Below are 25,906 nucleotides of genomic sequence, written 5' to 3'. Positions count from 1 at the left end.
AAACCAGTCTGTGGGCCTGATCAGCTCATGGGCCACCACTCTATGACCTGTGTTAGGGAAGCTCATGTGCACACGAGGCCTAAAGACTGCAATAATCATTCACGAGGTTGTCTGTTCGCTTCATGCTGCTGAAGGGAAAATCCTTAGCTCAAAAGAAGCGGTGTCAAAGAGAAATCCCGAAGCCACTTATACAAAGTGCTAAACTACCCAACAGCCTCTACACCCGGTAAAACTTTTAATATTAGAGCCCAGTTAATGAGACACCGTGCCCCAAGACGACTCAGGGCTGAGAAGTCCTCCAGGTGCTGGTAAAGAATTCGCCCCAAGTGAGTGGCGCGGTGGCGAGGGCGTGTCTGAAATTCCTGGTATTTAGTTGCCCAACAACTGGAAAACTGCAATGTCAGCCCGGCCAGCGCGGGAGAGAAGAGGCAGGGGTTTGGGCTGGGTTCAAATTCTTAACTCTACGAGGCTGGCTCTCCTTCGCAAGCAGAATTCAAGCTATAGTCAAAAGGCTCGCGCTCCGGCCCGCGGAGCCACACGGCCCCGCCCGCTCACCTTCAGGTTGCCCACCGACTGCTGCATCGGGCTCAGGTAGAAGTAGGGCACGCCGCTGCCCTTGGCCGGGGGCCCGTCGCTGAGCGATAAGACGTCGGCGAAGGGGCGGCCGCGCACCCCCTCCTGAGTGGAGATGGTGGCCAGCGCGCCCCAGTCGCAGACGTTCGTCACGAAGCGAGCCACCAGCGCCGCGTTCTCGCGGGGCGGCAGCTGCTCGGCGGCGCCCCAGTCCCCGTGGCCCCGGCCACCCCGGCCCCGCGCCGGCGCCACCAGCAGAGCCACCAGTGCAGGCACCAGCAGGAAAGCGAGAACTGCACGCGCGGACCCGCGGGCACGCCCGGCCATGGCGGTGACCCCTTCGAGAGTCCGGAGCCCTATGACCTAGGAGGCCCAAGGCTAGCCAAGCGTTACGGGCCTCGCCCAGCGCTACCGGCCCCGCCCACCGCGGGCAAGCCAGTCCCGCCCCTCCGAAGAGAACCAATCGAAGTACGGGAGTGGTGGGCGGGGGGGCGTGTCCCTAGGCCTGCTCCTCAGCCTGCTGGGACCCGACTGTTGATTCACCTTCTTATCGTTCCGCCCTGCCGCTGACAGGATTGGGAAATCGTCCTAAATGGGATTTGTTTTGTTTGACGGATGGAAAAACGAAGGCTTAGAGAAATTAAGCAGTTGTCTAAGTCATACTACTAGGAAAGGACCAGTCTCTTCACCCGTACGCCTTCCTTCAATACCTTTGGATATGACTACCTGGCATCTGAGAGGAAATGCTGCGTTTTCCACGTATGCGTTTACTTCAATATCCGCAGCGAAGAGCAGGAAGGGTCTCAGTGGGACAGATAGAAGCCCCCAAATTTAACACCTTATAAACTACTCCTGGCCCAGGAGTCTCTCAGACAGAGACACTCAGGGATTATCAGGATTCCATGCACGAATTTGTTTGTTTTTTAACATCTTTATTGGAGTATAATTGCTTTACAATGTCGTATTAGTTTCTGCTGTATAACAAAGTGAATCAGCTATAGGTATACATATATCCCCATATCCCCTCCCTCTTGCGTCTCCCTCCCTCCCACCCTCCCTATCCCACCCCTCTAGGCGGTCACAAAGCACCGAGCTGATCTCCCTGTGCTTTGTGGCTGCTTCCCACTAGCTATTTTACATTTGGTAGTGTGTATATGTCCATGCTACTGTCTCACTTCGTCCCAGCTTACCATTCCCCCTCCCCGTGTCCTCAAGTCCATTCTCTACGTCTGCGTCTTTATTCCTGTCCTGCCCCTAGGTTCTTCAGAACATTTTTTTTTTTTTTTTTTTTTTAGATTCAGCCTATATGCGTTAGCACCAGGCACGAATTTGAACTCATGGAAGCCAGTTATGGGCCTAAGTCATCAGGCGTGGAGGCAGTGGTTTCACAAATGTCTTGCCCTTGCTGACCTCTCACCCCATGTAAGTGGCATTTCCCTTTGTTCCTCCTAAAAAGGTCTCTTCAGTCTCTTCAGGGGTGCTTCCTCTTTCTGATACTCTGGGAATTGGTAAGTAAGCTCATATCACCTAATCTGCCGTCTTTATAATTATAAGCTTCGGTCACATCTCCTCAGGGTGAGTCCGCATCTTTTTGGCCTGGCCTCAAACCCCCATTTTCATCGTTGTTATAAATGCTGCGTGGTGGTGCTGGTGCAGGAGTTTGTCAGCTCTGGCTCTGGGGGACCTGGCTCTCTGAGCTGAGATGTTCAACAAAGGTGAGGTAACTTCCCTCAGCTGCCCTGGGCCATGAGCAGGTGGGGGCCACAGGTGTGCGAGCCGAAGCCCCGCCTCCATTTCCTGCCTCCAACTCCGCCTCCCCATATTCTCAGGAAGATTCTCAGGCTACCCCCATCAGAACTTGGGTACAGAAACAAGAACTTTTACTCTGAGTAGCAGCCTTCAGTTCCCTCTGGTGGCCAAAGGGTGTTACACACACTGCTTGCACATTCAGGTAAGGGGGTGAGCACCTTAGTCAAAGTTGGTTTCCTTTTTAACAACTGAATTTGGGAGAGCTTCGAGCTAGATGGAAAACTAAGTGGGAGAAATCTGAGAGGAGGAAAATCAGGTTTATCATTTTCAAAAAAAATATTTAATACAAATCATTTGAGTGCCTGCCAGTTACAAATATTTCATCCCTAACCTGTTAAGGGAAAAAGCATATGGAGTTTCAAATTTGGAGTTCTAATCTCAGCTCTGCCACTATCAAGTCATGTGAACGTGGGACTTCCATCTCACCTCTTTGGACCACTGTTTTCGATTCTAAAATGAGTTGGATTAGATGATATCTGATACCTCTTTTGGTTCTCTTCTCTGTTTTTCTGTTAACATGCAAAACAGGGGCCTTTTGTAAGTTTTAGAACATGAATACTTTTTTTGCAAGAGGACTACAAAATCTTTTTTGTTTATTGCTATACCACTATCGCTAGTCTATGAAATAACAGTAAGCTCTATTACAGCCCCATTACAGCACAGGTGCCTAGAACTTGGTCTTATGCATCTGAGCATGAGAATAAGGTCTACAAACCTCCAGTTTTAAGCACCTCCCCTCAGTGTCTGTCTTTGCACTGGCTGTTAAGTCTGCACAAAATGCTCCTCCCTCAGCTGAGGGCATGGCTACCTCATTCACATCCAGATCTCCACTCAGATGTCACTTCTTAAGGGTGCCTCCCTGACCACTCTTTCTAAGAGGTCTTCCTTTGTTATTCTCCATTGGACAGCCCTGTTTATTTCTTTCATAGTGCAGTAGTTCAGAATAAGTTGCCCCAAGATGTACCACTTTGGCATGTGAATTTTTTTTTTTTTTTTGGAGATTTCTGTTTATTCATGAGGCATTTTCGTCCTAGTAAACAATGTTGGTGCTTCTTTGGTCCCTTCAAGAAGTTCTGGTATGATCGCATCATCCAATCTAAGATTTTTTAAATGCCTTTTAACTGCATAACTAAGAACAACATGAGATAATTCAAAGGAGTTACAATGCCAAGATTCATTCATTTGATTCATTACTATTTAGAGCCTTTGCTGAGAAGATGGAGCTATCATCCTTTTTTGAGAGAAAATTGGCTAAGTTTAAGAGCCCTCTGAATATTCTGTAGGACATCCTGTTTCTGTCCTATTTCTTTACTCTGTTCTCTGCAGTGATGACAGCTGTATTGAAATTCAATGCCCAGGATTTCAAGTGCTATAAGCATGTGGATTATTTGGAGCTGAAAACAACCAAGGCCCAAAGACTTGGGAAGAACCTTTGACCTTCCCCCTAACTGCCTAAAAGTAGTAGAGGACCTGTTCCAGGAAGGGAGCTATCACCATAGATAACTATAGTATAACATGAACTAGTTGTTTTAGACAGGGAAGAGCTGTCAACCACAAAGTAATGCAGGAGGCTGCAAAGAAGGTAAGAGTTTATTTGGGGTCTTAAGAATTGCAATTCAGGAGACACAGATTTGGGTAACCCTGAAAGAGTGTTCTGAGAAAAAGAAAGAGTCAGCGGTTGTTAAAGCCAAAAAAACCCAGAAAGCCACAAGGTTGTTAAAAGTAGCTGGGTGAGAATTGTGATGACTTTGACTGCAGTCAGAAAATATTTGTCCATAAGGAATCACAGGTTGTTTTAGGGTAGGGGTCCAACAAATAGACAGACTCTCACAAGTTATTTTAGGGTAAGGATCCAATTAATATTTTGAGTATTTGGCAGGTGTTGTGGATGTCTGGATGACTTCATCACGTCAAAAGGTCAGATTCCATCCCAGCTGAGATGTGCATAAGTCATGCTTCTTTAGTAGCCTCCTGGCTCCATTTTAGAGAGCTCTCTTAGCAATACCTACTCCATTTTTATTTTCCTTTCACAGAACCCAGCAAAGTCTGTTTGTTAAAATTCCTCTCTGCAACCTATTGTTTCTGTATGGTGCAGAAAACATTTGTTTACCAAACGTTTGCTGTTTTTCATCTTCCTCTAAATTGCTTTCTTTCCCTTTGAAGTCCCAGACTTCTACCCCTTTCTCTTTAGTCTGGAATGACATATAGATCTCATTTAGCCTGACTGTCTTTGGAATCTTTCATGGTATGTGGATTCCCCACAGTCCTTAATTAAATTTGTTTTTCTCCGGTTAATCTGCCTTATGTCATTTTAGTTATTTGACCAGCTAAAAAAACCAAGAGAGGAAGGGGGAAATTTTCCCCTCCCAACAACCAGCGATCATCACACTCTGCAACAACCATATTTATTTAGTTAGGTATTTGTTCATTGTCTCCCTTGCCAGAACGTAAGCTCCAGGAAAGGAGGAATGTCGTCTGTCTTGTCCACTTCCATATCCGCAGTGCAGAGTAGGCACTCAATAAATATTTATCGAATGACTGAGTTAATGAGTAATATCTGACAGAATTCTTTGCACATAGAGCCTTATAAAATCAATATTTAGCCAATTAGGACAACTGAATGGAGACGTTCAAGAATAGCAACAGGCGCTTCAGCTCTTAGCAAACCCTCCACATTGGAGAATTGGGAAAAGCCCTTAGCCAGGAGTGGCTGGATCAACCATCCAAATCCCACTGCTTCTCATCTGGACTTTCTGTCCATATTTGAACAGCCTGAACTGATCCCCATCTCCCACAGACCCATCGGGAAATGGTCGTCTTCTCCTTACATCTGGGTTCGATCCTGGTGAGGAACGCACCCTTTTACATGGTGTTACCCTTGTTTATTTGTCTGGGTCGCTACCAGCCCAAGTTTCATCTAGTTCAGGAGCTGTGGCTACGTTATCTCCATATCCCAGCGCTGAGTGCAATGCCAGACATCCAGCAGGCATCCATTACGTGCTATTGACAAAATGAATTGTATGAGAACAGTTTTACCAACCGTAGAATGTTCTCAGGCTGTCTGCAATAGCTCAGGAACTTTCTGCTTTGCAGTATACATGATTCAAATAGTAGGTTGCTTAGTGACATGTGAAGAGAGCTAGCTTTGGAGTCAGCCACTTAAGCATGACTGTGATAGGATGAGTTCCCCGTCATTAAAAAGAAGAAAATAATACCTCCTACCTCATTGGATTTTGTGGCAGTTAAATGAGATAATAATGTAAAATACCCAACATAGCGCCTGGGACATAGTAAATGCTCAGTAATTTCTAGTTGTTATCTTAGTGATTGTTAGCTTTTGTTCCACTCTTTCTGTTCCTACTTTCTATGCTGCAAATCTGTAGATTGCTTCATTTAATCTCTTTTTGAAATTGAATGCTTTCCACTGTGGCCTCTGTTTAAAAAAACATGCCTTCTGAAAAAATAACTTTACAAAATGTCTGGGAATTCCTCAAGTAGCTACTGAGAAGTTTCATAGCCTACACCTACTTTCAGGGAGAAAATGCCCATGCATATTATTTTTCATTAATCAGATGTCCTTTCCTTCACACTTCTTATCATCCACCCTCACTTTAATCAAATGTTCCCAGACTTTAAAACATAGTAATACAGGGCTTCCCTGGTGGTGCAGTGGTTAAGAATCTGCCTGCCAATGCAGAGGACACGGGTTCGAGCCCTATCCTGGGAAGATCCCACATGCCGCAGAGCAGCTAAGCCCACGAGCCACAACTCCTGAAGCCCGGGCACCTAGAGCCCGTGCTCGGCAACAAGAGAAGCCGCCACAATGAGAAGCCCGCACACCACAACGAAGAGTAGCCCCTGCTCACCGTAAGTAGAGGAAGCCCGTGCACAGCAACAGAGACCCAATGTAGCCAAAAATAAATAAAATAAATAATTTTTTTAAAAAATACCTTTAAAAAAATAGTAATACAAAGCTACCCTTTTGTTGACTACCTTAAGTTTTGTATTTCACTCTTTCATGCATACTTACATTTGACTAACAATGGTTTTCCAGATGTTTTGGAAATAATTCTTGACTCCTGTCAGTCTACAGGACATGTTTTCCACCTGCCTGGGTAGTGCTTGGTACATAAAAAGACATATTATCTAATATCTTTTGAATTAAGTGTTTTAAATCAAAAACACATCAACTAAGCTTTAGAAATCTTCCTAGTATTTCAATGATTTACTAATATTAATAGGAAAAGGAAGTTATTGGTGAGTCTGAAGAAAATTATTAAATTAGAATTTACACTAAAAGCCAGACTTTCACATCATTATCATAATAATTTAAGGAGTACAAATAAAAGAGTACCTATAACAAGATATATGTCCACTTTGCCTGCCAGATGCCAAAATTTTCACTATGTATGCATTTGTGTATTAAATTTATGCATTTCACAAGTATACATTGAGTGCTAGCCAAGCCCTGGGAGCACAGTGATAGGTGCTGAGAAACCAAATATTAATAGACATTGTCCCTGCCCTTAAGGAAAATTTCTTCCTAGTTAATTAGCAGGTAAGCAAATAGAAAAATTATAATTCAATGTCATTAGTGCTATATGGAGGACTATACAAGGGGCAAAGGAAACACAGAAGAAGGAACCTAGGCCTACCCTCAAGGAAAGGCTTCATATCAGAGACAGTTCTTGAGTTGAAAATTGAAGGATAGGTAGAAGATTGGCAGACAATGCGAAGGTGGGAGAGAGAGAAGGAAGGGAAGAGTTTTACACAGAGGACCTAGAATGTACATGGGCATGGAGACATGATGTGTTGGGAAGGCAGCTGTAGTTGAAGGGAGTGTGAAGAACCATTGGTGGGAGACAGGCATGTTCAGCTGTGTAGGGGAAATGGATCACGCCAAGGGCTGTAGTCAACCCAGGGATCTACTGGGAACGGATCCACTTCTAAGCTCTCTCACATGGTTGTTGGTAGGATTCAGTCCTTTGTGTGTTGTTGGATTGAGGGCCTCAGTTTCTTGCTGGCTGCTGGCTGGAAGCCTCCCTCCATTCCTTGCCACATGGGCCCCTCCATAGGGCAGCTCACACCATGGCAATTGGCTTCTCTTGAAGCAACTAAATGAGGGAGAAAGAAGGCCAGCAAGATAGAAGCCAGAGTCTTTTTATACCTTTTTTTTTTATAATCTTGGAGTGGCATCCCATCACTCAAAGAGAGGTGATTAAGATAGAACACAAATACTAAGAGGTGAGAAAGATGGGTATTTGGGATTGGCGCAGTTACATAACTTTAGTGTTCAGTTATGAATTCAGAAAAGCATCTACAATTTATATTTGTTCTCCAGACCAGCTCTGTGCTTTCCCCTGGTCTCATGCCTTAGTCTAAAAATGGAACACGATGGAAAGGGGAAGAAGTGACTAAAAAAAACAAGACCACATGAAGTGCATATGGTGGCAATAATGTTTGGCAACAGTGGAGCAGCTGTGGGCTGGTGCAGATCTGCAGTGCTTAACACAGTGGTGCCCCCTGAAAGTGGCTGGACTAATGGTTCTGACAACAGAAGAAGGGCCCTTATGCAGCAGTGCAGGCAGAGGTGGCTTCAGCAGGCACTGGAGGTTGAGCTCATTTGTTTTGAGCCTGTGAGAGACATCTCAGTGATAGGACAAGCTTGGAGAGCAATAGAGGTCCCACTGTGTTGAGTAGAGATGAGGGCCATAGAGCTAGAGTTCAATGTTAACGTGACCTGTTTTATCTCCCAGGCAAACAGAAGCTACCTATGTAGGTAAAGCTTTCACTGGAAAGAAGGAAAAATCATTGGCTAGCTAGTTTGCGGTGAATGAGAAGTTGACTGTGGTCCGAGGTCTTAAAGTGGCAGGCAATGCACTGAATTCAGAACAGCTATTCCTAGGTTCCTCTTGTTTCTTCTCCACAACCTCTGAGAGGCTTAGGCTCGGAGTCAAAATCTTCACTTATCAAAAAAGTGCAGGAGTTGGGACTTCCCTGGCAGTCCAGTGGTTAAGACTCGGTGCTTCTACTGCAGAAGGCACGGATTCGATCCCTGGTTGGGGAACTAGATCCCACATACCTAGGATCCCACATGCTGTGCGCCCAAAAAAAGGTGCAGGAGTGACATGGCAAGATGTGGGGTGATAGGGATGGCTTGGCTTTTTGTTTTTTTTAATATCTATTTATTTATTTATTTTGGCTGTGCCAGTTCTTAGCTGCAACACGCCAGATCTTCGTTGCAGCATGTGGGATCTTTTTTTTTTTTAATTGCAGCATGTGGAATTCTTAGTTTCAGCCTGCATGCCAGATCTAGTTCCTCCACCAGGATGGAACACGGGCCCCCTGCATTGGGAGCTCAGAGTCTTACCCACTGGACCACCAGGGAAGTCCCTGGCCTAGCTTTTTGTTAATAGTTTTTCCTAAAAGCAAGAAGGGAAATGAAAGCTAAGTTGTGACAGATAGAGGTGAATTGTCAAGATATTACGTGGCTTGCATATAGAGCCTTATGTCATTTAGATCTCGCTCCATACACACCATTACTTAAACCAGTGTTTGATGAATATTTATATGTTTAATGTAAGGATATTTTGCAGAGTAGAAAAGCCACATTTACTAGATCGTGTGCCTTATTTCCAATAATCACAGGCTTTCATAACATGGGGGATGATTTAGTTTTGGAGGTTAAATTGTGACTGAAGGCAGTGTTAGTCACCTGGGTGACTGCTAGAATACCAGATACAGTAACTAGAATTAATTAAAAGTCCTTTAAAAATTTGCCTTATGGGGGCTTCCCTGGTGGTGCAGTGGTTAAGAATCCGCCAGCCAGTGCAGGGGACATGGGTTCGAGCCCTGGTGGTCCAGGAAGATCCCACATGCCGCGGAGCAACTAAGCCCGTGCGCCACAACTACTGAGCCTGCGTGCCACAACTACTGAAGCCTGCACCCCTAGAGCCCGTGCTCCGCAACAAGAGAAGCTACCGCAAGGAGAAGCTCACACACCACAAAGAAGAGTAGCCCCCACTCACCGCAACTAGAGAAAGCCTGTGCGCAGCAATGAAGACCCGACGCAGCCAAAAATAAATAAATAAATTTATAAAAACAAAATAGCATATACCTCCAACATTGATGAGTTTCTTTGAGGATGCCATTGGTTAATATTTTTAAAATCATAATTGAAGTTGATTTCTTCAAGAAACGTCAGCATCTTATTAAGAAGGATCTGGCACATGAAGCATTGAAATGAGTTCCCTGCAGTTCTGTCTATTATGTTTTAGGAAGTCAGGCATGTTTCTCTTGGGCTGAGGCTGGGAGCCAGCTCTGCATGTGTTCTTTGTTCCCGAGCATCCCTTTGCTTTCCTAGCAGTTATTTCCATAACCCACAGCCCCTCCAGGGCATTGGAGCCAGCACCATGAAAGGGGGTTAATTTACCTCCACATGCCATGTATCTGCCTCCTGTCAAACAAAATTACATTTCCTGAAATCCAAGTGGAATGTAGGGTCATAATAAGCTTAGGTGTGATGAATGTGAGAGGACTAGATTGTCTGTAGTATGAAAGAAAAATCAAAATGGAGTCGGTGTTGCTAAGAGAGCTCTCTAAAATGGAGCAAGAAAGTGTGACTTATGCATGTCTCAGCCTGGATGGAATCTGACCTTTTGACCTGATGATGTCATCCAGAACACCTGCCAGAAACTCAAGATACTTATTGGACCCTTACCCTAAAATAATTTGTGATAGTCTATCTACTTATGGGACCCCCTACACTAAAACAACTTGTTATTCCTGAAGGACAAATATTTCCTGACTGCAGTCAGAGTCAATCACAGTTCTCTCCAGGCAACTCTTAACGGCCTGGTGGCTTTTCTTCTTTGTAAGTCCCTGATGCTTTCTCTTCCTCAGAACACTCTTTCAGAGTTACCTGAATCTATGCCTCCCAAATTACAATTCTTAAGACTCCAAATAAACTCTTATTTGTAGCCTCCTGCGTTATTTTTTGTTTTTGTTGAAGTAGAACAGAACTGGGTTCTGTGAAGAGGGTGCAGTAAAATAAAGATTTATGGAACTCTTCCTGAGGTTTTTTTTTCCCTTTTGAGAAGGGATCCACTTAAATTTTTTGTGACATTCCAGCTTTTAAAAATATTTACCCATGTTTACCCATGAAGTCCTGAGAGGATTTGTTGAGAGTTAAAGCAGGTTTGTTAGTGGGAGCCCTTCCCCATAGATGCGTAGCCAGGGGAGCCCTGCAGTGGGAAAAGGCTGCCTTGGCCTCCCTGTCAGACCTTGAGGACTTGGCCAGAGCCTTTAGCCTCCTTAAGCACTTCTCTCTCTCTCTCTCTCTCTTTTTTTTAATGTTTATTGGAGTATACTTGATTTACAATGTTGTGTTAGTTTCAGGTGTACAGCAAAGTGAATCAGTTTTATATATATATATATATATATATATCCGCTCTTTTATTTATATTCTTTTCCCATATAGGCCATTACAGAATACTGAGTAGAGTTCCCTCTGCTATAGAGCAGGTTCTATTTAGTTATTGATTTTATATATAGTAGTGTATATATGTCAATCCCAAACTCCCAATTTATCCCTCGCCCACCTTATCCCCTGGTAACCATAAGTTTGTTTTCTATATCTGTGATTCTACTTCTGTTTTATAAGTAAGTTCATTTGTACCCTTTTTTTAAGGTTCCACATATAATCGATATCACATGATATTTGTCTTTCTGTGTCTGACTTACTTCACTCAGTATGACAATCTCTAGGTCCATCTATGTCGCTGCAAATGGCATTATTTTGTTCTTTTTAATGGCTGAGTAATATTCCATTGTATATATGTGCCACATCTTCTTTATCCATTCCTCTGTTGATGGACGTTTAGGTTGCTTCCATGTCCTGGCTATTGTAAATAGTGCTGCAATGGACATTGGGGTGCATGTATCTTTTCAAATTATGGTTTTCTCCAGGTATATGCCCAGGAGTGGGATTGCTGGGTCATATGGTAATTCTATTTTTAGTTTTTTTAAGGAAACTCCATACTGTTCTCCATAGTGGCTGTACCAATTTACATTCCCACCAATGGTGTAGGAGGGTTCCCTTTTTCCACACCCTCTCCAGCATTTATTGTTAGTAGATTTTCTGATGTTGGCCATTCTGACTGGTGTGAGGTGATACCTCATTGTAGTTTTGGTTTGCATTTCTCTAATAATTAGTGATGTTGAGTATCTTTTCACATGCTTTTTGGCCATCTGTATGTCTTCTTCAAAGAAATGTCTCTTTAGCTCTTCCACCCATTTTTTGATTGGGTTGTTTGCTGTTTTGATATTGAGCTGCATGAGCTGTTTGTATATATTTTGGATATTAATCCCTTGTCAGTTGCTTCATTTGCAAATATTTTCTCCCTTTCTGAGAGTTGTCTGTTTGTTTTGTTTATGGTTTCCTTTGCTGTAAGCACTTCTCTTTTTACTTTCAATAAAAAGTCATTCCAGCTTTTTATTTATTCTAAATAATCCTCAAAAAAAAAAGTCCTTAAATTATTGTCAATGGCTGAAAAAAAAACCTTTCTTCTATTCACAACACTTTTGACATCAAATGTGTCTGTATAGGTTTCCCACAACCACCTCAACTCTCTGGCACCAAATGGGTGTCCTACAATTCAATCCTGACACCAACTACCCAGAGCTTGCTCAGACCCTAGAGGTTAGGCACTCAGTCCCATAAGACTACAGCCCTCCTTTAGAAGTTTAGATGCTCATCACAAGTAGTAGGTCCCCAGGTTACCCACACTTCTTTCCAACTTGGCTACAAATTGGGGGTTTCCATGACCCCCTCCTCAAGTTTGATAATTTGCTACAGCAGCTCACAGGCCTCAGGAGAACACTTATGTTTACTAGTTTATTATAAGTAATATAATAAAGGATAGAGATGAACAACCAGGTGAAGAGGTACATAGGCAAGGACTAGGGCTGGAGCATAGGAGCTTCTGTCCCTGTGGAGTTTGGGAACTCTGAATGAACCTTGTTGTTTAGGATTCTTATGGAGATTTCACGCCATAGGCATGATTGATTAAACCATTGGCCATCGGGGATTAGCTCAGTCTCCAGTCTCTCTCCCCTCCTGGAGGTCAAGGTAGAAAAGTCAGGGACTAAATCAAATATTATAACAAAAGATGCTCCTATCACTCAGGAAGGTTTTGGAACCACAAAGTCTTCCTTCCACAACATCTGGAATTCTATGTGACACACAGGGACATTTGCAGTAAGGAAGTTGGATAAAAACCATGAAGAACCTCCCAGAGGTAAGGTTTGCTGTCAAGTGACTTACAAAATCTTCCTGTTTTCAGAGGTTTTGGATTTTCAAAATGAGGATATGAGATTGAGGGCCTGTAATACATATAAAAGTGCTTAGAATAGTGCTGGGCACATGGCACTTAATAAATATTTGCCATGTTGATTACACTGAGAGGGTTCTGTAACTAAGGAACTGTTACTTTGGGAGCTCAGTTTCACAGGTGCACAGAGTGATCACAGCTTAGGGCAACACCATGGGAGAGGGCATCCTCTCAAATCTGTACCCTGAGAAACTACACTCCAGCACCAGGCTGCCTGTTTGCAATGTGTCCTCAACAGTTCAGTGTGAAGGCTCTGAATGCAGTCTGTCTGTAGAGGGCTTTGGTTTCTCATTTATATGTTGGAATCCTAATACCCTGTGTTAGAAGGTGGCGGGGGGTTGGGGGGTGATGGTTCTTTGGGAGGTGATTAGATCATGAGGGTGGCGCCTTCGTGGATAGGATTAGTGCTCTTGGAAAAGAGATCTCACAGAGCGAGCTCCTTTGCCCCTTCTACTATGTGAGGACACAGAAGTCTGACCCAGAAGAGGGCTCTTACCTGACCATGCTGGTACCCTGATCTTGGACTTCCAGCCTCCAGAAATGTGAGCAATAAATTTCTCTTGTTTTTAAGCCACCCAGTCTTAAAAACTGGTATTTTGTTATAACAGCCAAATGGACCAAGATAGTCCTCCTCTCTTGGGAGTTTCCATTCTAGCAAAGGGAATGGACTAAGGTGATTATTTATTGTTGCAAGTGCTAGGAAGACAGTAAAGCAGAGTGATGGTGCTAGAAATGGTAGTGATGGGCACATGGCACTTAATAAATGCCGTAGTGATGGCTGGAAATGGTTATGTTGGATGGGGTGGTCAGGAAGAGTCTCTGTGAAGTTATCTTTACTAGTTGTGAAGGCTGAGAAGAAGCTGGCTCATGAAGAGCTCACAGAAGTAAGTTCTTGGAGGAAAGAGGAGCAAGTGTAAAGCCCCTGAGGTGGAAAAGACTTGAGATGTTTGGGGAACAGAAAGGAGACATGTGGCTGGAGCAGGGTGAATGAGGGCAGCAGCTGTGGTTTGAGAGGCAGGCAGGGAACCGCTCAGGTGGGACCAGCAGGCCACGTGAAGCAGTGCGTACATTAAGTGCAGTGAGTAGCCACGGAGGGTGTGAGGAAAGAAAGAATATGCTCTGATTTATAATTACTTAAGGAGCATGGAATTGTTTTGTATAGTGTGTTCCGGTCTATGATTTTTCTCATACCCATAATGGAATTTATAATGCAAATTTTTTTAATCAATTAATTTATTTATTTTTGGCTGTGAGTCTTCGTTGCTGCGCTTCGGCTTTCTCTAGTGGGGGCGAGCAGGGCCTACTCTTCATTGCGGTGCGCGGGCTTCTCACTGCGGTGGCTTCTCTTGTTGCGGAGCACGGGCTCTAGGCACACGGGCTTCAGTAGTTGTGGCACGCGGGCTCAGTAGTTGTGGCTCGCGGGCTTAGTTGCTCCACAACATGTGGGATCTTCCTGGACCAGGGCTCGAACCCGTGTCCCCTGCATTGGCAGGAGGATTCTCAGGAGGATTCTGAGCCATCAGGGAAGTCCCTATACTATTTTTTTTTTTAATCTGATAACAGCAGCCTGGAGAGCCCCATCTCCTTCATCTTAGTGGGACTACTTTCCCCTTTAATATTTAAATTAAAATATCTATTTACTGGGCTGGGAAACTCAGCATTTCCTCACAGAATAATTGAGAATCCTCAGGGGGTTGTGTTTCTTGTAATAGTTGTCCGATAAATTATTGATGTAGCTTGAAGCTTTCTCTTCTTTTTGTCCTAAATTAACCCAACAAACACTTTCTCTTAATCCTCCACCTCATAACAAACACTACCCAAAGTGTAGCAGGTTTTTGTTGAAGATTTGGGGGTGGATTTACTTTGCTATGTACCACAGCAGATTATTTTAAATTGAATATTCGAATCTCTTTTCTAGAAAGTTTCCCAGGCTGCTTCAAGAAACTTTAAATTCTTTTTTTTTTAATATGGACAGTAATTTAGCTTGAGGTCTTTTCCTAGCCCAGCCACCCTGCTGTGAGGCTGTTTTCCCCCAGTAAAATGGCTTTCTAAGCATTGTGTTAAATAAAATACACTTCTTTTTCTAAAGAAATTCTGGGGCCTATTTTTAAACTAGCAGGGTTTTTTTTTTTTTTTTCTTTCTCCCTCCTTCACATTCATAAAACTGCAAAGGGAAACTCTTTAGTAGTTACACAATGTATGCTGATCGAATAAATTTCAAGCTTTTTGGTTGAAATCATTTTATTCCTTCATACCTAGAAAGGAGGAGGGTGGGAAGGAACATTTAAGTGGGCCAAGGGTTATCATCTATTCCATCTGTGGTATACATTTTGCTGTCCACTCAATATTTCAGGCTGTCTGCAGTATTTCAGGGAGGACTGTAGTTCCTGACCGAATTGGGGTTAGGGGGGGTATGTGACTAGTTCTGGCCAAGGAGATACATGTGGAAATGATGTGTATCATCTCCATACTGGTGCAAGACCCACTTTCCCTCTACCTAGGCAGTTGATAATGTTCCAGATTGTGGCTGCTCTGTCCACCTGGACCCTGAAGCATTGTAGAGCATATCCCCACGACCCCAAGGTCATCTGCAGTGAACACAGTGAACATGTATTATGATTGGGACATAACAATGACCTTTTATTGGTTGAATTCATAGCATAACTTAGTCTATGTTGACTCATATACTGTCTAATTATAATTCTTGCCAAAACCCTGTGGAGTAGGTATTAATTATCTCCATTTTATTGATGTGATTTCCTCAGGTCACAGAGCAAATAAGTGGTAGAATCTGTTTTCAAACCCACATCTGTCTGACCCAATGCCTGTGCTCACTACCCTGTATTTATAGTTCCATTTATTAAACTTTACTTTCTGATGAGTGTCCTTATGAACTGATTCATAGCTTTTATAAATTTCAGATTCTGCTGTGCAGTGATGCCAATAAAATAGCACCATAGAATTTTTTTTTTTTTTTTTTTGTGGTACGCGGGCCTCTCACTGTTGTGGCCTCTCCCGTTGCGGAGCACAGGCTCCGGACGCGCAGGCTCAGCGGCCATGGTTCACGGGCCCAGCCGCTCTGCGGCATGTGGGATCTTCCCAGACCGGGGCACGAACCCGTGTCCCCTGCATCAGCAGGCAGACTCTCAACCACTGCGCCACAGGGGAAGCCCCTAGAATTTTTACTATATATTATTGTATTTGATCCTTACAACAACTCTATGCAGCAGGTTCTTCTTAGCCTCATTTTACAGATGATCCAAATGAAGCCCGGAGCCATTAAGGGACTTTCCCTAAGGGAGACAGATATTACAGGACAGAGCCAGGTCTTGAACCTAGATTTTCTGACTTCAAGTGTAGTGCCCTTCCTAATTCAGGGTGCCTTTTAAACCAACTACTTTTCCTTCACTGTAGACCTGAGGTCAGTGAAGCAACCAACAATGATTCCATTTATTCTTTCATTCATTCCACAAATACTTATTGAGCAGCTCCTATGTGGCAAGCACACTTCTTAAACAAAATCTGTTGATAAATTCTGGAAGGAATAAATTAGGAGAAAGAAGATGACCAGTTTCCAGGAAGAAGTTTAAAGTTAGGAAGGGGTGCATTGGTGTTTGAGTCAGTTTTATACCAACCTGTAAGAGCTGATTCTACACATCTCTTATCTCTGAGTTCAATGACCTTGCAGCAGCTTGAAATTGCCCGTGTTGGAAGTATTTACACCATGGAAATTGGCATAAATCAGGGATACTTTTTTCCCCCTGGAGAGCTGATTGTAAATCATCTCTCCACTGATGGGGACTTTGTATGAGTGGTGGCCTTTGCCCTAGCACCAGGGAGTGGAAAATAAAGTTGAATGTGTTCCCTGGTCAACCAAACCCTTGGACCACAGACAAAATTGTCCATAGCTTCCATGTCCAATCTGGGAATAGTGTCTGTTATCTTTTAAGAAGAGGGAGGGACATTAAGTCATCCAGGGAAGAAATGAGGAATGAATAGTGGAAAATCTTCCTAGCAATTCAATCCTACTGTCCCCAAATCTGCTTTCTCCAGACATGAAAACTTGAGCATAAGGGGAAGCAAGAAGCAACATCAGTAGCTGAGGTGGTGGAAAGGAAGTATATATTTTGTTGTCACTGGCAAAATCTTCAGCAGCGGTGTTGCATAGGGGCTGCATTGGGCAGCACTGATGGCACTGGGTACCAAGATAAGTCAGGAGAACAGAATCTAGGACAACCCTGCAGTGAAGTGGAAGTCAAGAGGGTGAAGAAATCAAATTCCCACTCTCCAAATTAGTGACTCTGATTTCATCCCCACCCTTCAGTGGGAAGGTTGACAACTATTCCCATGCTACTAAATCCAATGGACACGTCATTTCTCAGAAGTATTCAATACACCTGACCACTTCATTCTTCTCAAAACAGTCTCTCCCTTTGACCCCCCGATTTTGCTCTCCTTGGCTTTCCACTATTTTGGGCACATCTTAGTGGCCTCTGCCTGCTCCTCCTTTCCTATTTAACTTAAAAAATTATGTTGTTTTTCTTTTTGTTGTTGGGATGTAAGAGTTCTTTATATATTCTGAATACTAGACCCTTATCAGATATATGATTTGCAAATATTTTCTCCCATTCTATATATTGTCTTTTCGCCTTCTTAATAATGTCCTTTGATATACAAAAGTTTTTAGTTTTGAGGAAGTCCAATTTATCTATTTTTTCTTTTGTTGTTCATGCTGCCACTTCCTAGCTGCATAACCTCTCTGTACCTTCAATTTCTTCATCTATAAAACGGCAATACTAGAGTTGTTGTGGGAATGAAATACACAGATAAATTTCTTAGAAAATCACCTGGTGCAAAATCAGCACTTGATAAACATTAGTTGTTATTATACTACATTTACTCTCTAGGCCAATGTGGTGTGAGGACATTTCTGTGACATAAGTGTATACCAAAGGCAGAGCATAGACAAAAATTCTAATGAGTGCATTCCCTTACTGTGTAGGTTATAGCCCTCTGGACTTGATCAAACAAATATTTTGCTTCCATAAGCTTAGGTATGGTGCTAGCTGCCAGTACTTACTTAGAGGATAATGTCTTCTGAAGATATGACTTTTTATCAGGTTTTGTGATCATCCAACACGTCTGCTGCTTAATTTGTATTTAATAACACATTTGAGCTCTTCTTTTTTACTTACTCCCAAAGAGCTATCATCCAGATGTGTCTGAAACAGCTTTAGATTTCCTGCCATCCTGACCCCTCATTTCATCCCAAGCATACTTCTATTCTTTTTACCAGGGGTTCAGGAAAAGGACAGTCCTCACTGAATATTGTGTCCCTCCCCGTGCAAAAAAAAAAATTCATATCTTGGAGTTCTAACCCCCAGTACTTCACAATGTGACTTGATTTGGAAATAGGGTCATTGCAGATGCAATTAGTTAATAAGGTCATACTGGAATAGATAAGAATGTCTCACTGGTAGTTTTCTTCCCCTGAGTCCTTGGGTTCCTGCTTGATCTGTGAACCCTTGGAAATAGTATTAATTCTTCTATATCTGGGCACAACCAGAGCAAAAATATGTTTTTCAGTATTCTGAAGGTTCAAAATAGGCTCGACAGCCTCCCAGTCAGATCATGCCAGTTCTGTAGCTAAGAATCTTCTCAACTTAGATTCCATCTAAGTTTGACGGGTGGAGGAGGAGAAAGTCATCAAGGCTTGACTCTGTCGTAAAAAGAGGAACAAGGTGGAGGGTATGAGGTTAAGCTGTCACTCTGGGGCTGGACACAAAACACTGATTGTCAGTTCAGAGAACAGGGAAGGCGAGGGACAGGAGTGGTGGCTCAGGGCTTCAAGGCTGGCTGCCTCACGGTCCCCCACCCCTGCACGGCCTGAGAGGCAGCAGTGGCACCAAGCCGCTAGGATATTCTCTACACAGGAGCCAATAGCCCGTTTAGCGGCCCTTGCACCACTTGCTTTAGACCCTCCCATGCCTTGACTTTGGGAGTTGATGAAGTTGGCTTGCCTCTTTTTTTTTTTTTTTTTGCGGTACGCGGGCCTCTCAGTGTTGTAGCCTCTCCCGTTGCGGAGCACAGGCTCCAGACGCGCAGGCTCAGCAGCCATGGCTCACGGGCCCAGCCGCTCCACGGCATGTGGGATCCTCCCGGACCAGGGCACGAACCCATGTCCCCTGCATCGGCAGGCGGACTCTCAACCACTGCGCCATCAGGGAAGCCTGGCTTGCCTCTTTTTATTCCTTGCAACCCCTCTCTCTCAGGCAGCTGATTCAGGCCCCAAACTTGGTGGAAACTTTGAATTTATATCCATCTCCCTTTTCTTGTGTACTTCCTTCCTCCTAGGTCCTTCCTCACAAGAACTTCAGTGACTCCTTCCTCCGCAGTGTTTCAGTGTAACCTCTGAGCCTCCAGATATCGTCTTGTGACTGGCGGTACTCCCCAGGTCCAGAGAACAGCCTGTGGGCAAGGCAGTTCACAGGCAGGGCAGCCTCTGTTTGTGTGTGTGGTGGAGGTGTCTCAGGTCCGGTTTCCCAGGAAGCAGATTCCGAAACAAACATTTGCATGCAATAAGGTTATTGGGAGCGACGCGGGAATCAACACGTATGGGGAGTAAAGAAAGCAGGGTTGGGCAGAAGGAGAAGTGGAGTGTGATACAGTCACAACGAAACACTCAGGCGATCCCATGGAGAGCTCCGGACCTGGGATGGCCTCCCAGATTGTCCTGACTGTCCAGGCCTTTACAGCCACCCATATCAACTTGTCATTAGATATGGGAACAGGACGGTGGATGATGCAGCTCTCTGCTGAAGGCAATCTTGGAAGCAGTACTCAGACACAGGCTGTCAGCTGTCAACCCTCTCAGCAGCTGGGGAAATGAGGGCTTCATCCGGGGTGGGGGAGGAGGGATCTGGGCAGCACACAGTGCATCCACCAAAGTCCACCCCTTTGCCACTTGAATCTACCTACTTTGTATAAACTTTGGAAGCAGTTCTTTGAGGATTTTCTTTTTTTGGCTGCGTTGGGTCTTTGTTGCTGCGTGCAGGCTTTCTCTAGTTGCTGCTAGCAGGGGCTACTCTTTGTTGCGGTGTGTGGGCTTCTCATTGCAGTGGCTTCTCTTGTTGCGGAGCAGGGGCTCTAGGCGCGTGGGCTTCAGTAGTTGTGGCACATGGGCTCAGTAGTTGTGGCTTGCAGGCTCAGAAGTTGTGGCTTGCGGGCTCAGTAGTTGTGGCTTGCGGGCTCTAGAGATCAGGCTCAGTAGTTGTGGTGCACAGGCTTAGTTGCTCCGCGGCATGTGAGATCTTCCCAAGCCAGGGCTCAAACCCGTGTCCCCTGCATTGGCAGGTGGATTCTTAACCACTGTGCCACCAGGAAGTCCCTCTCTGAGGATTTTTCTAGTGAGCCTTTCTACCTGGGGAAAACTTAGAAGAGGATGATTAGTGGGAACAAATGATAGAACTCACTGCTACAACTGGTCTCAACTGCTACTTATAATTTCCTTCTTGTACTGTCTCTTCTAGATTCCTCTGACCCTTCGTGAGCATCTTTGCTGGTCCAGGTGGCATACATGGTGGAGTAACCTAGACCCTTATCCCTGAGCGGTCTGAGTCCCTGATTATAATGTCCTTCTTAGGCCATGCCTGCTGCATTTGCCCATTTATCAGCAAAATTGGGCAAGGGAGAACCAAGTGACGTCTAAGAGGATCACCGGCATGCCGTCCACGATCTTTTTTGCCATCATTGCATAACAGCAGACTCATCTTCTCCTAAAGATCAGGGTCTTTTCCTGCTGGTTTCTCAGCATGAAAAAATTCAAGAAGATGGGCGGAAATATTCACCCTCTGGGAGAGCCAGAACCTCTAAATCTGCAGAGTCCAGAACTGTGGAGCAGGAAGCACAAGTTTCCAAAGTGGACCACTTGGGATTGTGGTAAGTGAGACCTCTCTTATTCTTACTCCATGATCTCCAGACCCAAGTAGTCCACCTGCTGGGGACACTGCAGTGGGTAATGATTGGTGATTGGGAGTATATACTCCATCCAGGAGGATAGCACCCCATCTTCACATGATATCAACTCCAGCATAGCACCTCAGCTGTGCCTTCAGGAGGGCATTCCTTTGTTCTATCAGGATGGCATTTTCTGAGTGTTCTTGTATGTGAAGGATCAGTGAATCCTTTGGTCATGGGCTCACTTCTGCATCTCCTGTGCTGTAAAGTGACCCTCATGGTCCAATGCTATGTTATAGGAGATCTCATTTCTGTGAATGAAATATGGACTTCCACTTTCCAGAAGATGAAATATTAATTTTCCCTATTCCTGCCACTATGTACAACTAAAAACTCAGACATAAGAAGAGTCTGATAGGTGGAGTAAAGGTGTATGACTAGTTGGAGACCATGGGACCTGAGGAACAACACAGTGGTGGGTTCCCTGAGTTTTCTTTTTTTAATTATTATTTTCCCAAGTTTTCTTTTCTGTCTCATATATCTCCGACTTGGAGCTCAAGAAACTGGTAACCTGGAAACACAAATGGGCATTGACCCAAAACAGCCCCAACAAATATCTGTTCTCTTTAGTTAAAGACCATGAAAGGAACATTCTAGCAAGACAGAAAACGTTTAGATAACAATCACTTTACCTCAGCCAAATGCCACAGAAAAACTAAGGCTCTACCCATGCCAGCAAAAGCAAGTGGGGAGCCTTCGCACCCTTACCAGGCCATAACAACTCCACACCTCACACTCATCAGGGTAGTGTCAGAAAGTAGGGCTCATGTGTGTTAAGAATTCTTCCAATGTATTCGCTATTTCTTTCTCATAGTCTGAATAACACTATGTCATTAATAAGGTAGACCAATGAGATGACCATCCAGCATGGCCAGAAAGTCTAGGTCCCTCTGTACTATATTATAACATAAGGAGGGAATGTTTTATAGCAGCAAGAGTATATACTGTTGACTATGCCACATGAATGAGAACTGTTTCAGATTCTCCATTCTGATAGGGCTAGAAAGGAATCCACATCCAATGGCCACATACAATCTACAAATTAGTGTTAATTCACTGTAGCAAAGATAGCTCATATGGCACAGCAGCTACAGTTGAGGGTATGACTTGGTAAAGGCTGCCTCACTCCACTGTTATCCTCCAAGGTCTATCTCAAGCCAGAGTGATAAATTAAATAGACATATGTTAGTGACCGCCAACCCACATCCTTTAGGTTTTTAAAGATGGCATGAATCCCTGCTATCTTCCTCCAGGATGTGATATTGTTTTTGATTTACTATTTGGATGGGGTGGGGGGGACAGTTTCAGGGGTTTGATTTGGGCCATCTCCACTATGACACCTCTCCATGAACAGGCCAATGTGGGGTTTCTGCCAACCCTCAGTGTCCATTTCAAATTATATTACTGAGGATGGGGAAATGACCACTGGGACAGTCTGTGGCCCTCAAGAGACCAGCTGTGAGTTGGACTGAGGCCAGGACCACTGATTACCCAGTCCTCACTCACCCCTACTCTAACGGAAGGCCACGATAATGCTTTAGGTTTCCAGGTATCAATATCAACTTGGACCCCGTGTCCTCAGAATGTTTGGATACTACCCTTTTCTCAGTCCATAGTTGCCTGACTAAATAGCTCTTATTTTTGTCCAGGGAAAGACTACAGGGATCGTTCCCATTTAACCTTGTAACTTGCCATGGTTATTAGGCCTTCCCCCTAGGGATTCAACCTCTCCTCAATTAACGGTTTCTAGAACTGAAAACTGGCTCAGGTCTGAAAACTGAAAAAGAGATTTCTAACTTTTTATTGTGGTGGCTGCTCTCAGTCTCCTAATGATCCACTTAAAAAAAATTATAGGGGGCTTCCTTGGTGGGGCAGTGGTTAAGAATCCACCTGCCAATGCAGGAGACACGGGTTCGAGCCCTGGTCCGGGAAAATCCCACATGCTGCGGAGCAACTAAGCCCGTGCACCACAACTACTGAACTTGCGCTCTAGGGCCCGCGAGCTCCAACTACTGAGCCCTCGTGCCACAACTACTGAAGCCACGCTCCTAGAGCCCATGCTCCACAACAAGAGAAGCCACCACAATGAGAAACCCACACACTGCAACGAAGAGTAGTCCCCGCTTGCCACAACTAGAGAAAAGCCAGTGTGCAGCAACGAAGACCCAACGCAGCCAAAAAAAAAAAAAAAATTATCTGTCAACTCTATAATGGGGGTAAACCCTTTTTTATTGTTATTAAAACTTTATCTTTTTAGAGGAGCTTTAGTTTCACAGCAAGACTGAGTGCAAGGTACAGAGATTCCCCTATACTTGTCACTGCCACACATGCATAGCCTCCCGTATCATCAACATCCCTCACGAAAGTGGGACCTTCGTTACAGTCGATGAACCTACACTGGCACATCATAATTACCCAAAGACCAGAGTCTTCTTATGTCTGTTGGTGTTGCACATTCTTTGGGTTTGGACAAATATATAATAACATGTAACTGTCATTACGGTATTCTACAGAGTTCTTTCACTGCCCTCAAAATCCTGGGCTCCATCTGTTCATGCCCCCCTCGCCCCTGCCCCCCAACCCCTGGCAACCACTGATCTTTTTACTGTCTCACTAGTTTTGCCTTTCCCAGAATTTCATATCGTTTGAATCATACAGTATGTAGCCTTTTTGGATTGGCTTCTTTCACTTAGCAGTATGCATTTAAGTTTCCCCCATGTCTTTTCGTGGCTTGATAGCTCATTTCTTTTTTTGTTTTAATTGAAGTATAGTTGATTTACAATGTTGTGTTAATTTCTGCTGTACAGGTATTGACATTGTTCTCCGCCTTTCTGTTTTTCTGTTTGCAGATGCCACCGTGCTCTCATCAGCCTCTGGCCCACCGTCTCCTTGAGGTGCTTTACGGTAGGAGCTTGTTGTCCATCTATTCTATAGATAGCTCATTTCTTTCCTAGCCCTGAATAATATTCTACTGTCTGGATGTGCCGTAATTTGTTTATCCATTTACCTACTGAAGAAAATCTTGGTTGCTTCCAAGTTTTGGCAGTTGTCAATATAGCTGCTATAAATATCTGTGTGCAGGTTTTTGTATGGATAAAAGTTTTCATCTTTTGGGGGAAATACCAAGGAGTGTGATTATGGGTTGAATGGTAAGACTATGTAAATAATTCTCGTTCCTCCCTCCCATCCCTTGTAGCATTGCTGTCATTCATTTCACTTATATATAAGTATACATAAGCATACATATAATATATATTAGTATGCATAATCGAATGCACTGTTATTATTATTATTTTGAACTTATCTGTTAGATCAATTAAGAATAAGAAAAATAAGTTTCTATTTTACCTTCACTTATTCCTTTGTTCAGTGTTCCTGCTTACTTTATGTAAATCCAAGATTCTGACCTATATTACTTTCCTTCTCTATAAAGAACTTCTTTAACATTTCTTGCAAGACAGCTCTACTGGCAACAAATTCCTTCAATTTTTGTTTGTTTGAGAAAGTCTTTATTTCTCCTTCACTTCTGAAGGATATTTTCATAGAATTTACAGAATTCTAGGTTGGTGGTGTTTTTTCTCTCAATACTTTAACTATTTCACTCCACTCTTTTCTTGCTTGCCTGGTTTCTGAAGAGAAGTCAGATGTAATTCTTATTTTTGCTCCTATATAGTAAGTTGCTTTTTTGTCTGGCTTCTTTCAGGATTTTTCCTTATCTTTGATTTTCTGTAGTTTAAAAATGATATACCTAGATATAGGGTTTTTTGGAGTTTATTCTGCTTGGTGTTCTCTGAGCTTCCTGGATCTGTGGTTTGGTGTCTGACATTAATTTGGGGGAAATTCTCAGTCATTATTGTTCCAGATATTTCTTCTGTTCCTTTCTCTCTTTCTTTTTCCACTGTATATATATTATGCCTTTGTACTTGTCCCACAATCCTTGGATATTCTGTTCTATATTTTTTCCAGTCTTTATTCTCTTTGCTTTTCAGTTTTTGCAGATTTATTGATATATCCTCTGGCTCAGAGATTCTTTTCTTTTTTTATCTCTAGTATTTCTTTTTGGTTCTTTCTTAGGATTTCCATCTCTCTGTTTACATTGCCCATCTGTTCTTGCATGCTCTCTGCTTTATCCATTACAGTCCTTAGCCTATTAGTCATATTTGTTTTACATTTCCAGTCTGATAATTCCAACATCCCTGTCATGTCTGGTTCTGATGCTTGTTCTGTCTCTTCAGATTATGGTGGGTTTTGGGGGTTTTTTTTGCCTTTTAGTATTCCTTGTAATTTTTCTTGTCAGCTGGACATGATTACTGGGTAAAAGGAACTGCTGTAAATAGGCCTTTAGTAATATGGTTATGAGGTATGGGGGGAGGGGAAGCATCCTATAGTCCTATGATCAGTTCTCAGGCTTTTAATGAGCCTATGTCTCTGGACTATGAACTTTACAAGAGTTTCTTAGTTTTTCCCTCCCCCCTTAGGTGGGACAGGATGGCTAGAGTGGACTAGAATTAGGCTCTGATAATACCCCAGCAGGTTAGGCTCTGGTTAACTAGTTTCCCCTGAAGGCAGACCTTTTTAAGAAGAGAATGCTCTGGCATATTTCAAAATGGTTCCTTTTTCCCTCCCCCTGCAGGGAGCCAGAGGGGATTTTTCTCTGGTATTTACTGTGGGAAGCCAGTGGAGTTCCTGGAGGGTAATCTCACAGTACTGTGGGAGCCCCTATGACTGGGTCCCCTTGGAGTTTTTAACTCTCAGAGTTCTCCTCACTGAGTCTCCAGCACTTATCACTCAAGGTTCAGGTTTTCCTACCCGGACCCTGGCTCCAGAGGCTGTTTCAGCTCCTGTGTCTCTGCTCTGGGAAGCTGCGACTCCCTGTATTCACCTGCCTGCCTCTCCAGGCTTGGGAGCAGCTGTCTTCCCTGTTCTCCCCTCTTGTACAGATCCAAGAAGAGTTAATTTTTCAGTCTGTTTTACTTGTTGTCAAGACAGAGTGGCAACTTCTAAACTCATCACATGCGGAACCAGGAAACAGAAGTCTCTCGTCCACTCTTGATTTCTTTTGGTTGTATAGGTTGAGCAAAACCCTTGTTGACTGCCTGTTCATCGTACCCCTAGGG

General features: G+C 43.7%; 1 protein-coding gene and 1 long non-coding RNA gene across 2 annotated transcripts; one reads left to right on the top strand and one right to left on the bottom strand.

The window, feature by feature from the left end:
• Positions 1 to 489: 489 nt before the first annotated feature.
• Positions 490 to 981, bottom strand: CREG1 (cellular repressor of E1A stimulated genes 1). The gene has a single exon (XM_033855491.2). The coding sequence runs from the start codon at positions 898 to 900 to the stop codon at positions 505 to 507; it is 396 nt and encodes a 131-aa protein (XP_033711382.1). The 5' UTR covers positions 901 to 981; the 3' UTR covers positions 490 to 504.
• A 901-nt stretch (positions 982 to 1,882) lies between these two features.
• LOC109552927 (uncharacterized) lies at positions 1,883 to 23,694 on the top strand. Its single transcript, XR_002179836.3, has 3 exons — positions 1,883 to 1,995; positions 20,303 to 20,711; positions 23,639 to 23,694. It is a non-coding gene; the product is annotated as an uncharacterized lncRNA (long non-coding RNA).
• The last annotated feature ends 2,212 nt before the right edge of the window (positions 23,695 to 25,906 follow it).

This window comes from Tursiops truncatus, chromosome 1 (genome assembly GCF_011762595.2).
Source record: "Tursiops truncatus isolate mTurTru1 chromosome 1, mTurTru1.mat.Y, whole genome shotgun sequence".
Taxonomy (NCBI): Eukaryota; Metazoa; Chordata; class Mammalia; order Artiodactyla; family Delphinidae; genus Tursiops; species Tursiops truncatus.
The sequence above is the reverse complement of the archived record's forward strand: the minus strand, read 5'-3'. Positions and strand labels throughout refer to the sequence as shown.

Bases quoted from the DNA above. Each gene is read 5' to 3' on its own strand.
- CREG1 (XM_033855491.2), bottom strand. From the start codon at position 900: ATGGCCGGGCGTGCCCGCGGGTCCGCGCGTGCAGTTCTCGCTTTCCTG.